This window comes from Diceros bicornis, chromosome 23, assembly GCF_020826845.1.
Source record: "Diceros bicornis minor isolate mBicDic1 chromosome 23, mDicBic1.mat.cur, whole genome shotgun sequence".
Lineage (NCBI taxonomy): Eukaryota > Metazoa > Chordata > Mammalia > Perissodactyla > Rhinocerotidae > Diceros > Diceros bicornis.
In genome coordinates, this window is record NC_080762.1 from 4,502,326 (window position 1) to 4,519,109 (window position 16,784).

At 40.7% G+C, this 16,784-nt stretch overlaps 1 protein-coding gene across 2 annotated transcripts in view; it reads right to left on the reverse strand.

Moving 5' to 3' along the window:
* Positions 1 to 13,501: 13,501 nt before the first annotated feature.
* EYA4 (EYA transcriptional coactivator and phosphatase 4) overlaps positions 13,502 to 16,784 on the reverse strand; it is a 65,522-nt gene continuing 62,239 nt past the window's right edge. For both annotated transcript variants that reach the window (XM_058566822.1, XM_058566823.1), the window contains one exon: positions 13,502 to 14,124. In XM_058566822.1, the coding sequence (XP_058422805.1) occupies positions 14,044 to 14,124 (81 nt within the window). In that variant the 3' untranslated portion in view covers positions 13,502 to 14,043. The remainder of the gene's footprint in view (positions 14,125 to 16,784) is intronic.

Below are 16,784 nucleotides of genomic sequence, written 5' to 3' on the forward strand. Positions count from 1 at the left end.
GAAGTTGTTCATATGTTTGGGTGCTCAGATGTGGTCCAAGTAAAAGCTTTGATATTGCTCCCCTCCTACTTTTTAACCACAGAATGAGATAACATATTTAAAAAAAAATGGTTGGTTGAAATAAACAGTCTCTTAATGTTCCTGGGCAGGAATAGCCAGTTTTTCACCTGCAAAGCATGTAGAAGTGACTGACATGTCTATGAAGGAGGGTGTGGCAGGCTACTTTGTGACGAGGATGTGCTCTTGCTCAGGTGTACTGGTTAAAGAAAATTGGACATTCCTAGAATAAAAGATAATATCATTTATTAATAGTTGATCTTGACTGTACATCAAAATATCTGGGGAATTAAAAACAAAAAACATTGTCCAGGTCCCACTTCAAATCATTTATATCAGTATCTCTGGGAGTGGAAATTTGGTATTTTTTAAAAACCTCCCATGTGATTCAAATGTGTAACTAACGTTTTGAATAATTTGTTTAACCCTTTTAAAGGTGTGTCCTAATGACTAGATGCTCCATCACCAGTTTCTGCCCCCAGAAATGATGACACTTGCCTCTTTTGCTCTACCGAAGTCACTTTGGACCCAGCCTCTTGTCCCCACCATGCCCCTCCATCTCCACATGGCCACCAGAGTGGTCTTACCTAAAAATGAATCTGGCCATGTCATTCCCTAGCCAAAAACCCACTAGCTCTCCAGCATGTGTCTGATATTGGATGAAGTTCAAACTCCTCAACTTGGCATTCAAAATCCTTCCTAATCACTCACTGCCTTCTTCATCATCCTCAGCCTCCACTGCTCCAGGCAAATTCATTGTTCTTTCCAGGATATGGTTGCTAGATAAAATACAGGATACCCAGCTAAATTCGAAGTTCAGATAAACAACAAATAATGCAATATTTGGAACATACTTAACACTAAAAAATTATTCTTGTTTATCTGAACTTCAAATTTAGCTAGGTGTCCTCCTGCATTTTTATTTGCTAAATCTGGCAACTCACCCAGGAGGGATTCTGGTAACGGTGTCACCCCCTTCTCTGCTCAGGCTGCTGCTCTGGTCCCCTCTAGCCAGCACTCCCTTGCTTGACTACCAAGGGCTGAATGAGGACCCGCCTCTTCTCTTCCAGACAGTCAGGTCCTCCTTCCTCTGAGCACACACACTTCTTCCTTCAAACTTCCTCCTAAGGTTAGAATTGCCTTGTGACTCTCTTCCTCCAGCTCTCCACCCCCAGCAGCACAAGGAGCAACCTGATGTCAGGGACTGAGGCTCCCTCATTTTTGTAACCATAGTTCCAGGCAGTGCCTGGCACCCAGGCACTCCATAAAGGTTCGGGAAGTGACTCAACAGCGCTCCTGGGAAACCCCGGCTACACAGGGTGTAGAAGCACTGTCTTAGTTTTCAGTAACAGAAGCATTACCCTTTCGGGAACATTATCAACACTCTCAAGCCATCTGTGGCAGCCCACGCCCGAGGACACTGTGCCCACCAGATACCGGGGCATGCTATTTTGAATTCTTTTCTCTACCTTACCAAAAAAACACATTTTTTTTTAATTGTTAATTTCCTTTAGAGGAAATTCCACAGAAGGAAAGCTCTTTAAATATCATCTAACTCTCATGACAACTGTATGAGACAGGTTGTTTAAGGGTTAGAGATGGGAAGTTGAAGGCATAGGGAGGTAAGAAATTACCATAAGGTAACAAGAAGCACTCTAGAATTTGGACCCAGGTACATCTTAGTCTGAACTGTGCCCTTTTGAATTGACTATGCTAATTCATTTCACTTTTTAATCTGTTCTTAAGCATCAATGCCAGCTTCATCCAAGAGTGAGGTGGCCAGTATTCAAGATGGCCCCCCCCAGTGACCTGACTTCCTGGTATTGACACCCTGTGTAGTCCCCTCCCACATTGTCTCATGGTTGATCTGTGTGACTAACAGCACATGGCAAAAAGTATGCCACTTCTGAGATTAGGTATAAAATCCTGCAGCTTCCGTTTGGGGCTCTGTCTCGCTAGCTCACTCTATCTCTGCCTCTTGAAGCTCTCACCGTAAGGCAAGCAAGCAGCTATACTGTGACTAGTTTCATGGTGAGGTCCACGCGGCAAGGAGCTGAAGCCCAGGAGTCAGGGAAGAACTGATTCTTGCCAACGATCATTTAAGTGAGCTTGAAAGAAGATTCAGTTGAGCTTTGAGATGACTGTAGTTCTGGCCGACAGCTTGACTGTAATCTTGCGAGAGACTGAACCAGAACCACTCAGCTACGCTGCTCCTAGATTACTGACCCTCAGACACTCTGTGGGGTAATAAATGCTTGAGGTTTTAAGCTGCTAAATTTTGGGGTAATTTGTTACACAGCAATAGATAGCTAATACCCAGAGTAGACAAGTAATTCCTTCTCCATCTGCTTTTCTGACATAGTTAAGGAGAGGAAACTTTAGTCTCTCAAATCACATCTTTAGCCTACTGCCTGCCTCAGCTCCCAAGATGATGGATAAAGACTTGTCTTAGGCTAGAGTGCTAATGTCCAAGCTTTGCTTCTAGTGTCTCAAATATGAAGGGAAAACAGACCGATAACTCTCTTTTTCACAATTTAGCAATTGGGGAGCAAACATTCCCTCTTAAGCCCTTGACTCTTCCCAAGGCTCTGGTGGGTGGTTAATTACAGTCGATTCTGAGTTATTACTGCATAACATCCCCACATGCAGTTTGCACAGTATTTATTGGGCAGCCTTTAATGATGAATAGAGTGAGAAACACCAGGCAAAGAATACGGTAATAACAGTACATAAATTTTATTTTCATTTAGCATGAAAACACCTGATTTCCTTCAACATTGTAAACATGTCACATTATTAGGCAGTGAAAGGCTGATGGATTTAGACGCTCATTTAGACATTGTTTTGAATGAAAAACGTACTTTAGTTCCACTTGCCTCCACTGTTACAGATCATTTCATTTTTATTTGTTTTATTCCACTTCGGTTTGTTTTAATTAAAAAAAAAAATCCCAAGGAGAGAAAGTGACTGGAAAGTTTTCTCAAGATGAGATTGGTTATTTTAAAGACATTTCTCTTCTTAGTCTCCTGAGAACAGAGAGGCAGCCTCAGGACAGAACACTTTATGGTCAAACATGATTAAAACTAAGTGTTTAGGAAAAAACTCAGCTAGACCATTTTTTTTTAACAAAACACAATAAATGCAACCATTAATTATGTACAATTTTGTTATTATTTAAAGCAGAGAATTTCAGGGTAGGAAGAAACTTATTCCTAGACATAATGTTAAGGAAGTGAGCAACTACGAGCTTAAATTACTGTCCTGTGAACACACAGACAGCTGTCCCAGCAACAGCCTCCTTACCATCGAACTCATGATTTGCTGTTTCATTAGCATGACGTGTTTTCTAGCATTAAGGTTCTGTCGCTCATTATAATAGAAACTCCTACTTTTAGGATTTATCATTCAGCTGTTAAAAAAAAAAAAGGGTTCTGGTTGATCTAAAAGTGAAGCAAATTAAGCTTCAATGTGGGTGTCAGTATGGGCGTTTTGGAGTTACATGAGAAATAGGAAAAAAGAGAAAACCTATACATTCCTAACTGCCATGCTAGTTCCAGCCATACAGAAGGTTGGAGATTGTAGGTGATCCTGTGGTGCCCTTTTTATTGAACACACTGCATGCCCACGGGTGGGACTATAATGAGTCAGGGTGCTAGGCCAGAAATCTTTCCAAAGAAAGAAAAATTAAGGAATGGGCACAGGATCTGGCATCCAATTGACTAAGTTAGTTCTAAACTGCATCTCACAGGTGAGTAGGTGATGTGGTCATAGGGTGGGGGGAGGAGGGCAGATGGAGCACTGAGATTCCAGCCCTGGATATCTGTGTTCTCAGGATGTATGGCCAATTTGTAGGGTGATATAAAGTGAGGTGCCAGGATTTACCCAGAGTGCTGTAATTTAGAGGAAGGAATATTTGAAAGTAACAATTTAAACTATCGTGAGATATTTTAGGCCCTTTTCTTTTAAACAAACAGTCCCTCCCTTCCAACCCCCCACGCCCCTGGATCTCTTGGCTACTGTGTATCGGGAAGGAGCAGAAGATCTAGATGATCAGGAGCCCCCAGACCACTTTGTACACTTTGACTGACTCTAACCTCCTTTATTCTCCCAAACACGGATTGGAGAGCACACTTCAGGCTGTTTACCCCAGGAATCACCATTTCCCATTATTAGTGCAGGCTCTCTCAATTGCAAGTGACAGAAACCAAATTCAAGAGAGTTTAAGGAAGAAAAGAAAAGAAGAAGACCTTTTGGTTTGTGAAGCTAAAAGTCCAGGCGTGGCTGTTGAGTAGAAGTTCTGGATCCTGCCGTGCTGAAACTAAATGCTCCAACACTGTCACCAGGGCTCCGTCAGCTCTGCTCCCCCCATGTTTGTTTCGTATTCAGGTTCTCTGTTAGTGTGGTAGAAGGATGGTCCTGGTGTTCTAGGCTGACATAGCCACCAGAGCTGAGGATCCCAGAAAGACAGTGACTCTCGCACAACAGCTTTAGAGACAAGTCTTAGCATGAGTTTTCATAGGCCCAGCTTTGGTCCTATACCCATCCTTGGGCAAATAAATTATTGTGGCAAATAGAAGAGAATATGCTGATTGGCTAGGGCTGAGCCATATGCCCAGAGGTGTGGTGGTTCCCTAAAAAGGGGGATAATGAGTACACAAGAATGCTCACGTTTACTATAGAAAAGGCAACCCAGGGAATGGCAGAAAATATTTAATAATCATATATCTGGATTAATATCCAGATATTATGAAGTTAATATCCAGAATATATGAGTTAATATCCAGAATATATGAAGAATTCCTACAACAACAAAAAAAAGCAAAAGCAAACAACTTAATTAAAAAATGAGCAAAGGATTGAATAGACATTTCTCCAAAGAAGATATACAAGGGGGCAATAAGCACATGAAAAGATATCCAACATCACTAATCATTAAGGAAATGCACATCAAAACCACAGTAAGATATCACCTCGTACACCTTAGAATGGCTACTATCAAAAAACATAAAAATAACAATGAGGAGGATGTGGAGAAATTGAAATCCTTGTGCATTGTTAGTGGGAATGTAAAATGGTGTGGCTGCTAGGGCAAAGCGTGACGGTTCCTCAAAAATTTAAAAATAGGATTACCATATGACCCAGCAATTTCACTGCTGGGTCTATACCCAAAACAACTGAAAGCAGGGACTCAAAGAGGTATTTGTACACCCATGTTCACAGCACCATTATTTGCAAGAGCTAAAAGGTGAAAGCAGCCCGAGTGTTCATCAATGGATGAATGGATGGACAAAATGTGGTATATCCACACAAGGGAATTATTCACCCTTAAAAAGGAAATTCTGACATACACGATGACATGGCTGAACCTTGAGGACATTATGCTAAGTGAAATAAGCCAGTCACAAAAGGATGACTATTGCACGATTAGGCTTATATGAGGTACCTAAAGTGGTCAAACTCACAGAGACCGGCAGCAGGACAGGGGTTCCCAAGGGCTGGGCAGAGGAAAGGGCAGTTACTGTTCAGTGTGTACAGGGTCTCAGTTTTGCAAGATAGAGAGTCTGTGTTTGGATGGTGGTCATGGTAGTGCAACAGTGTGAATGTACTTACCACCACTGACTGTACACTTACGAATGGTTAAGATGGGGAAATTTTATGTGTATTTCACCACAATTAAAAAAAGTCACGTCCACTATAGAATTTGAGAAAAGATAAGAAGTTGACCAAGTTGTTTCTGAAGGCTTTGTCTCCACTTCCCCTATAGGGACTTCCTTCTGAACATCTTCCATCCAAAGACCCCTGAAATCATGCCGATTGCTTAATGCTCCACCCTGATTTGCTTTCCCTATATAAGGAGCTCTAGAAATTTCCTAATTCCCCACTCTGGTCAGAAGACTGTCCAGAGCCCTCCTCAGGCTCACACTTTGGGTCAGGGAGCCTGTAAGTCGGTTGTGGCAAAAGCTGTTGACGTATGTGTCATATCCAGGAAACATGTTCTGAAAAAGGGGCATCTGGAAAATGTGTTTTTACCTAAATGTAAATCATCTCAGCAGCTTTCATTGGATAGTTATCCCTTGGGTTTCCATGGAGGACTGAATACCACTGTGATCACTAGGTCCAGTCACCCGCTGGGGGCTCTTTTACCACACTTACCCGCAAAAGCAACGTGTTTATGCACAAGGGCCATTTGTCAGAGGCAACACAGGATGGTCCTCAGATGGCATTTATGCCCATGGGGAGAGAGAAGAGTTACGGTTACCTCTGCTGCTTGCAATCTCACACGCTCTTGATTGTGCTTTTCCTCGGAGCGTAATTCTACAAGTTATGGACAACCGCAACAAATGGACAGCCAGAGGCAGTGCAAGGAGCATAACTCTGCAGTCCAGACGGTCCACCTGCCAGACCCGAGTTCCAACTCGACTTGTGCCACTCACAAGTCATATGACCCTGGGAGGTCCCTTAAACTGCACAATAAGACTAACAATACCAACTCTCAGGGAGGTGATAATTCAATGAGGTAACATACGGTACGCTCCTGGCTCGTTCTAAGTTTCTTCAATGTTAGTTTGCTTCCTCTTCCTCCTCCTGGCATGCTCACGTTAGAGCCGACTCCAAAGCTCCTGATGAACTCAAAGCCTGACCACCGCCTACATGTTCCCATTCCTCACCTGGCTTCAGTGGTCCCAGCCGTCTCCACCCAGCAGACACTGCTGAGGTTGGATGTGTCAAATGACAACCACAAACGCTTCACGGAGTCAGAAGGAGGGGCATGAATGGGTACCCCTGCTCTGCAGAGACGGAAGAAATGTTCCTTTTCTCTTAAAAACCAATTCTTTTTTTTTTTTTTTTTGTGAGGAAGATCAGCCCTGAGCTAACATTTGCCAATCCTCCTCTTTTTTCTGAGGAAGACTGGCCCTGGGCTAACATCCGTGCCCATCTTCCTTCACTTTATATGGGATGCCGCCACAGCATGGCTTGCCAAGCGGTGCGCCGGTGCGTGCCTGGGATCCAAACTGGCAAACCCCGGGCCGCCGCAGCGGAGCGCGTGCACTTAACCTCTTGCACCACCGGGCAGGCCCCTTAAAAACCAATTCCCGAACCAAGCATGGTAACAACATATATTGCCAAACGTGGTAATACTATGTGGTAGTAGATTTGATTTAGGAAAGCAGTGGGTCCTCAAAATTTGGAAAATGCACTTTTCATTTGTAAAACTCTTAAATGCAAGTTTAAAAAATGATGTGTTATACCACTTTTTTTCCAGAGCCCTCTCTAGTGTCTCCCCCTCTCCAACCCCTGCTGTTCCCATAACTGATGTAGAAGTAATTTCATGAGCCAAATAGGATAGGTTTACAGGTGTGCGTTTGGCATTAATTTTAATTTCTATTCACATACATATTATTATTACCCCCTACTCTCATGAAATAGTTTATTCCACCATAACATATATTTTAATGAAAGCCATATTTTTGGGGAATACATTAATCTGTCTAAGAATAAGTGATTAAATCATCTGTCATTCTGTTGTAGGGCTCCTTCTCTAACAGGTTTTCTTTGTTTGGCAAATAAATTAGAAATGTCATGTTTGTTTCCAAGCAGACATAAGCTGGCGATGACTTGTACCAAAGTCATGGACAAAAAGTTCATAGAGGCATTTGAATTTCTTCAGGGTTGTAAATCCAGATATATTATTACTTTATCTTTACTGGAAATTGGGGTAAGGCAGGAGATGGGGAAGCAGAATGTTAAATCAGCTGGTAACCCTAAATAATCTTCCACGGTGTACGTTGTACATACACATTCTCCATTACTGCCGTCATTCCTGGCTTTCACTCACGCTGTCTCAAGGTTGCACGAATGGTAAATGCTTCTTAAATGTCTAATTGATATGGTCTGATGAAATGATTAAGGATTTTATTGACTACTTTCAGAGTAATTCAGTTATGATGTGGCAAGGTGTTTAACAAACATCCAGGAAGTCTCTGCAAATTCCAACTGGACAACTCTACTCTGAGGTCCAGCACCACCTCCAAATGAACACTTCCACACTCTGGACTCAATATCTTCCTCCATAACAAGCTCCATCAACAACAATAAAAACAGCAACCAGAATCTTTTTTCTTTCTTTTGTGTTTTTCATCTCTGTGAACTGCACTGTATCCACCAAATTTCCCAACCCAGAAACCTAGAGGTCAGGCTGGATGGGCCTGAGGGCATGAGGAGAAGCAGCAAGAACTGCTGAATCTAATTACTCTTAGCACCTTAATCTCTTTGAATCTGTATACTTCTCTCTATATTCATGGCCATCAGCTAATCCAGGAATCTATCAATAATTCTCTGGGATCCTGTGCCAGCCTCTTAGATCCCTCACTCTCCACTGTGTGGCCAGAGTAACTGTTATCTAGTGCAAATCCGGACACATACATTCTCTGTTTACAAATCTTCACTTGATACCTACTCATCCCAGCATAAATTGAAACTCACTACTGGTGGATTGAAATCCTCACAATCTGGCCCTTGTTTATTTTCCAGGCTCATTTCTTACTATTCTCCACAAACAAGGATTATTTGCAGTTCCCTGACCAAATCATTCTACTTCTTCTCTCTTATCTACACTCTCTTTTATATATTTTCCACTTTGTCTGGATGCTTCCAATCCACCTTTCCCTAGGCTTCTCCATTTTGTTGGAGTTCCAGCGTGGGAATCTTTTCCTCCAGGATCTTCCCTTCGCGGGCAGGTTAGGTGCCTCTCTTCGCCATCTCCCACGCGCTTACCCATTGTAGCGCCCTTTCCACGCTGTCTTCACAGTCACGCCCACCCACCCGCATGAGAGCCTGAGGCTCAGGAGCGTGACGAGTTGAGGGTCAGCTCGACCTGCTGCGGTTCTGGGAAGACTGACCTACTTGGTGGCTCCTCCAGCTCCTCCGACACACACGCTCATTCAACTCCCTGTATTTTCACTGAAGGCTCCCCAGAGAAACAGACTGACAACATCATAGCAGCCACTGGGCACAAAAATCTAAGATCTCATGACGACAAAGTACAATACAATGCCCTTTAGCCACAGAGACAGTGTCCCCACAAGCCTCAATCAAAAAGTATTTCATGGGGAGGGAAAATCATCTTCTGGCTTGAATAGAGATATCTGCTTTGTCAGAGATTCCTTAGCATATTATGTTTGGACATTTTTCAAATGGTGTGCTAACACATCCTGGAAGTTTCTCTGGATGCAAGACAGGCATTTATAGTCAGATCTTGGAACAGCTCTCCCCTCGATGCTCTGAGGAAGCATCTTTGTTGACCACAGCACATCCCCAGAGCTGACTTGGGCCTGGTCACATTTGAGGGGGCTTTGAATAGCGACCTGTGAATGACATTATGTGTGCTTTTATACCACTACATCCAATAACTGACTTTTAAAAAAAAATACAAACCATGCACAGATGTTAAATAATGGTTATCTTTTGCTAGCTAAGGGAAATCATACACTTCTCTTTGTTTTTTTGTTTCTGGGACTCAGAATCATGAACCACAGAGTTTGCAAACAGATCTGATTTTTATGTGATATTCTGTGGCTTTAAGTAATTTAAATCAACTAACCTACTGATGTTGTGTACTACTTTTTTTTAAATAAAAGAGTAAAACGGGGACAGAGGAAGCAATCATTGATTCATTGTAAACATTTCTTTTTCCCAGATCGTCCTCAGCTCACATATAACTCTTTCCCAAATACATCTTTCCTTATGGCCATCCTTGTTCTTTATTTTCATGAATCATTAGGCCAGCAAACATTCCAGCTAAGTTGTAAAAATGGTGCATTCGTTCCATCCAAACTTACCTGTTCGTTTCTTGCATTTTTTTTTTAACTTAACTCTACCATTTTAAATCTCTTTAATTCCAGACCATGATCATACAAATTTTTCCTATGGTTTATGCATTCATGCAATGAATAGTTTTTGAGTGTCTACTATATGCGAGACTCTGTCCTGGATACTGGTTATACAGAAGTGAATAAAACAAAACAAAAGAAAAATCTCTGCCCTCAAAGAGCATGTGTTACAGTGGGTGAGTCATCCAACACGAAAGATAAATAAAATATGTGCCATGTTGGATATGATAAGTCTAAGGATTGAGTATTATTTCATAAAGCAGGGAAATGATAGAAGTGTTGGGGAAGGAGGTGCAATTTTAGAAAGAGGAACCTGCTCATTAATTTGGAGGCTAATGTTGTAAAAGTTGAGAATGAAGTTGGTCTGAAATGTCTCTTTGGTTTGCATTTGAACAGCAGATTTGCAAATAAATCAATACTACATATAAGACAATAAAGGAGCTATTAAAGCTATTTCAGAAAAACACTCCTTTATCACTCTTGGAAGCTGCTTATAACCATGTCCTATATTCATGTAAAGGGAACTTGCTTTAACTATTGTAAAAGGCATGACTTTATCATTAATGAACTGGGACTACATTATGCATTATACTTGAATGTAACCACCTATATGTGAAAAACTATGCAACTCACATCTTTTCACTACTGCAGCCCACTTTTAGTCTTAATTAGTGACATTTTACTGTGTTATATCTCAGCTTGCTTTAACTGCTAATTATGCAACTTAGGCACAAATAAGGTAAGAATACATCAAGAAACCTAAATACAAATTTCACCGATTTGGAATCAAATTAAACACACACAACAAAAACTCCACAACATGGAAGGGTGAAGAAAATGAAAACATTTCCAAAGGTATTTATTGAGAAATAGTAAAGATGTACATATTTTTACAAGCTTTTAATATTAATTTACATTTCTTTAAATTATGTAGGCCCCGATAATCTATACTTGACTAATACATAACAGAAACGCTTGACTTTGTGAGATTTCCACAATGCTGCCATAGCTGGGAGTCAAAATGCAACTTTGGCTCACGATGCTTAAGTTTGTTTTCAAAAGAAATACTAAATGCCATATTCACTGAGAATTAGGCTTATCATAAACAAATGTGCTTTTAAAAAACAACCACCTCATACTGAAGCATGCTGTTGACACTATTTTGAACCTTAGCTCACCAGAGACTATGGAGAAAACATTTTTAGAGAGTTATTACCTAGTTTTTGTGCGCAAACTGCATGATTCTAAAATACTTCTTTGCCCCTGAATTTTATTTACAAATTTTTGTAAGGGTATAGTGACTTACTCTTGAATGCTATAATAGTGGAGCCAGGCCACCTGTTTTGATATTTTTTAGATGCAACACCGGGTGGGTGCCCTTCCTAGCGATACACCAAGTTTGCACATACAGTAGCTGAAAATCCATTTTAGTTACAGAACATTTTTCAAACTGTTTTACAATAAGGCACAATATTCTGTATGTCAATAGAATGTGGGAATTGCCAAAGGGGCTGGGTTTTTGTCGGTTGGTTGATTTTTCGTTTCTGAGATCAGCAAGGAAGAGGATCTTCTTTTCCTAAGGTGGGAAGGGAAGATTTCTAATTCAGCATGCTCAAAGTTGCATGACAAGCTGGGGCGTCGGCTCACTGGCCTGCACCATGATTGTGCCAGACAAGCTGTTCTCCGCCAACCCAGCCTTTAGGTGTTATGCTGTCAGCCTCTTCCAAACACAGAATCCGAGAAGACGTGTGTGCGAAATTGCACTGCGTGATGCAGTGTGTGACCCGTCCCTGTGCCCGGTGAAGGGGGCCCCCTTCTGCACCTGCAGGTGTAGAAGCATGAGAAGCTTTGCTTGTTTGATATGAAAAAGAACTAAAAATTTAGATGTAATGCCACAATTCCCTCACTTAAAGAAACCGGCTGTGCAGTAAAGATAATTTTGTTTTATTCACAGTAATAAATATTTAAGGTTTTAGTAAACAAAATAATTAAGTACTGATAATCAATGCAGCTCTCTAATTTTTTTAAACTGCTATTTTCATGCTAAAGGCCCACAGAAGTCTAAGATTTATTATTATTATTATTGATATTATTAAAAGTATTTCAACCTTAATTTGTCTGCAACAGTACTTGGGGCAGAGGTAGCCAAAAGCTACAAAATTTAAAGAATGAGTTTCAGGTTTGTGTGATGAAACCACAATGTTAAAATCTGCCGCACGGGATTTCAGTCTCTTTCTGCCCAATGTAAACACGGCCTTAGCATTCAGTAAAGGCATACAAGTTTTCAGCCTGGAAAAGAAAACCACATTTCCATAGTGAATGCTGTGTGATCTGGGAGCCACGGACGCCTCACCTGATGAACCATTCCGGACCAGCCTCTGGTTAGGGGCACTGCCTCATAGCTGGACCCCAGGTTCCACATTACGACATTTTAAACAGAGCTGCAGGTGCAGACACCATTAAAACACTCCTAGATCTTGAAGTCTTAAATTTCCGCAAGGGAAATCACGTCATACAAAATGACGGGAGAATCTGTATCGTGTTCCTAACATGGGCTACACACCACGAAAAAAAAAAAACCATGCAAACCCAACGATGACAGGTCCTCCTTGTGATGAACGCAGTCCATTGTACAGTAACCGGACAGGCAGACACTAGGTGCGCAGGTCTGTAATGGAGAGAAACTGGATTGCTGTGTTAAGACGGAGACCCAGGTTCCATTTCACTACTGTAATTCAGTAATGCTGCCAAGATCTGGCTCACTTGCTAATTTATTTTATGATGATATTCTAGGTAAAACTTTCATTGGTTCACTTCTTTCCCTAGAAGCCATCTGGAGCATCCGCCTTCCACTACTGACGGTATCTCGTTTTCACAATGGCATTGGGAATAAATGCACTTAGCTTGATTTTAAGCCACATTCACTCGATGTGAATTTTAAGCCATGTTCATGGCATATTTTAAGAAAGTTTGGGTGATATTTGCTTATTATTTTCATGAGCATATTTTCCTCTATCCAACTTACAAATATCAAAAAATTAACCCCAAACAGTGCAAGTTGTCAGGAATATGGCTCTTAGTTTGCTCCAGTAAAACTGCAGAAAGGGCACTCGAGACTTCAACACACATTTCACCCTCTAAGTAAAGGTCCCACAGTCTTTCCCAAACCTTCCGCTCATGGTTAGATGCACAAATAGTTGCCTCATACAATTATTGGAATTATCAAGAACCCAAATAAAACACAAGCTTTCCTTTATTATTATTGTTTTCTCACTGCAACAACTACTCAGTTTCTGGCTGGTGCAGTCTTGAGCTTTGATAGCTTGAATCTTGAATTTGGTCATATTAAGAATGATCACAAAGGTTTTTGTTTTCCATTATCTACAGAGATTTTAACCAAAGTTGCATTGTAACACACAAACGCTGTCTTGTCTTTAAGGCACAACACATCAATATGAACATTCTGTTTGCCAAACTTAAAAAAGAGACAATATTAGATTCCCATTTCCCCCCCACTTCCCTCCCTGACAAATGAAAGAAAAATTGCATCCACTTTCAAAATCAGCTGCTAATAAAGTCACAGTAAATTATTTGCATCAATAATTTACACAAATTACAGGTCTAGATAGGATTGTCCTTATACAGTCTGAGTGCATTCCAATTCAGATTTTCTGGGCTAGGTAGGCTAAAGTCAGATTCAAACCTCAGGGCTGAGAAGATTTCTCATTTTGAGGAATGTTGTTGAACACCACCTCGTCAGACGGAGCGTGTCTTGGTGTTTTGCCAGGGTAAGAGTTCTTTGCCAAAGCTGTTAATTCCAGTTAGGACTCATTTGGTGTGTACCAGCAACCTCCACAGATTTTTTTTTTAAAAACCATTAAAGTGTTGTAAATATAAGACCATAGAGCTTCTTTTCTGTAGCACTAAAGTGTAATTCCGTGCAGCAATCTGAATTCTTCCTTCTGGAATTTTCATTCCAAATATGATTTCATCCTTTAAGACAATTTATATGTGTAAAGCCAGAGGCATTGAATCACACATAAAAATTCAGTGTACTTGAAATATAAAAAAACGGATCTCCAGCTAGAGAAAACAGTTACAAATACTCTAATTCCAGTGCTTGATGTAGAGCCAAGAGGTCTGAGTGACTTGATATCCTCCAAAAGGGCATGTTGTGCTGTGAGGTTAAGAGAGGGAGGATGGGAGAGAGAAGGGGAGGAATGGAGAGAGATCACAACGGTTGTCTCAGTGAAGCAGCAGTACACAGGGTGTGTGGTTCACCCCAGTTCAAGGCAGGGATGATCATTCTTGAAGGCGTGGTAGCATCAATGTAGTATTGTCAAAATAATAAAGAAATAGATCTGAACTGGATTTTAATGATCATAAAAGCAAATATTGAGATTTCTTAATTTATTTAATATTTATTCTGGAAAGCATCATTACCAACATCAGCATCTGGGAAAGCAAGGTGTGCACCAAAATCCTACGTGGCTGATGGAAAGCAAGTTTTAATTGCTACGTCACTCCTTAAAGTCTCTCAGTTAAAATCAAAATTAAAAAACAATAAACTTAAGTCCAAGGCTTTTTGTCTATTTGAGAGGAAGAGGGTGAATTCTTTTCAACGCAAAAAATAATTTGAAGCTGGACTATATAAGGTAGAAAAAATGTAGAGATGATCAACTTTCTTACTTGTCTGGGGTAAGTAATAACTTAAGCCGGTAGAGTCACCCTGATTTATTTCACTGGTGCTGGATCGAGTGAAAGCCCTCCAGCATCCATTCTCAATGGGGGACATATCACCCCCAACGGGACAAAAATGGGTTCGTGTGGGGAAGAAGTTCTTAGACATTATATGGTTTGTGGCTCTCCAAAGATATACTAGTATACAGTGTATGTACGGTATTAAAATTTCATGAAGGCGGGCCAGCTCCGTGGCTTAGCGGTTAAGTGCGCGCGCTCCGCTGCTGGTGGCCCAGGTTCGGATCCCGGGCGCGCACCGACGCACCGCTTCTCTGGCCATGCTGAGGCCGCGTCACACGTACAGCAACTACAAGGATGTGAAACTATGATATACAACTACCTACTGGGGCTTTGGGGGAAAATAAATAAATAAATAAAAATCATAATTTAAAAAAAAAATTTCATGAAGGGGTGTGATTAGGGAAACAACATCTAAAAATACTCCATTGTGGACGATAATGAAAAAAAAATAATACACTATAGCAATTAACAAAACCAAAGCATTATTTGTAAGTTTGGGTTGATGACATCTTGCAGAATATATATATATGAAATATATATTCATATGTATAATGGAAACATGTAAATATATAACATGGAAAAGACATTTTATTATAAAAATTAATCATTAAAATAATCACTATTGTTATATAATTCTTTGTTGTCCAATATGGTAGCCACTAGCCCCATGTGGCTATTGAGCACTTGAAATGTGGCAAGTCCAGTTCAAAATACATACTGAATTTCAAAGATTTAAAATGTAAAAAAAAAGGGGCTGGCCCAGTGGCATAGCGGTTAAGTTTGTGCGCTCCACTTCCGCAGCCCAGGGTTTGCAGGTTCGGATCCCAGGCATGGACCGACGCACCGCTTGTCAAGCCATGCTGTGGCGGCGTCCCATATAAAGCAAAGGAAGATGGGCACGATGTTAGCCCAGGGCCAATCTTCCTCAGCAAAAAGAGGAGGATTGGCATTGGATGTTAGCTCAGGGCTAATCTTCCTCACACACACAAAAAAACAAATAAAAAAATAAAATAAATAAAATGTAAAAATAGAAGAATGTAAACATCACATTAATAATTTTTATATTTATTATGTGTTGAGACAATAATATTTTGAGTATATTGGGTTAAAATACATTACTAAAATTAATTCTACCTGTCTCTTTTTACTTTTTTTTTAACATGACTTCCAGAAAATTTAAAATTACAAATATGGTTTGCATTATGTATTTCTACAGGGGAGTGTGGTTATACATTAACTATTCCTAGACTTAGAAATTTCTTCTTAAGTTTACAAAACAAACTATGTTTTTAGGTCAAATTAAAGCACAGAAATTCATCTAGAAGTAACATTTTTTCATTCAGCTCAGATCTATTTGTATTAACAAAATATACTTTATATTTCTGCACATGCGATTGTATAGCTACATCCAAAGAAAAGCATGCATTCTGGATACTAGAGAAACCAACCACCTGTGTTTCAAAATAGAATTATAAGCCTCACTCACCATCACCGAAACTGTACCTACACAAACAACCATTTGGAAACAGCATTCTAATGAGATTCCTACCCATTTGGAGTCGTGCTTTTTCCTCCTGAAGCTTTAAGTGTAAAGCAGAGAGTGTAACAACTGGTACACCGAGTCTAGTTTTCACACCATGGATAACTGGGGAAGACTTGATAAGTTTTAATTTTCAAAGGCATACACGGTTTCTGGTTTGAAAAAGTGAATTTTATTACCCCTGACTTAGATATGTGTGAATTTCACATAGGCTAAAAGACGTGTAAAATGTTTGCGGCAGTGGCTGCATCGACTGCTATCTGCTGTGCGTAACTACGGTGCCAATACGAAAACCTGGAACGACACAGACTCAAGACCTGGACAGATTCCAGAAGTATTTCAGTTGTGTGCAACTGGAGGGACTTCAGATAGCAGTCAGCAATGAAAGTTGTACTCCTTGAGGCTCCATCCCTGACCTCACACAGAACGTCCTTGGGGCCAGCGTGCCATCCTGGGTCACTGACGCTGCTAATTAAGACCCAGGTGCTCCACGGGAGGCAGAGCCTGCACCAACTCTCTTACTGTCATGGAAAATT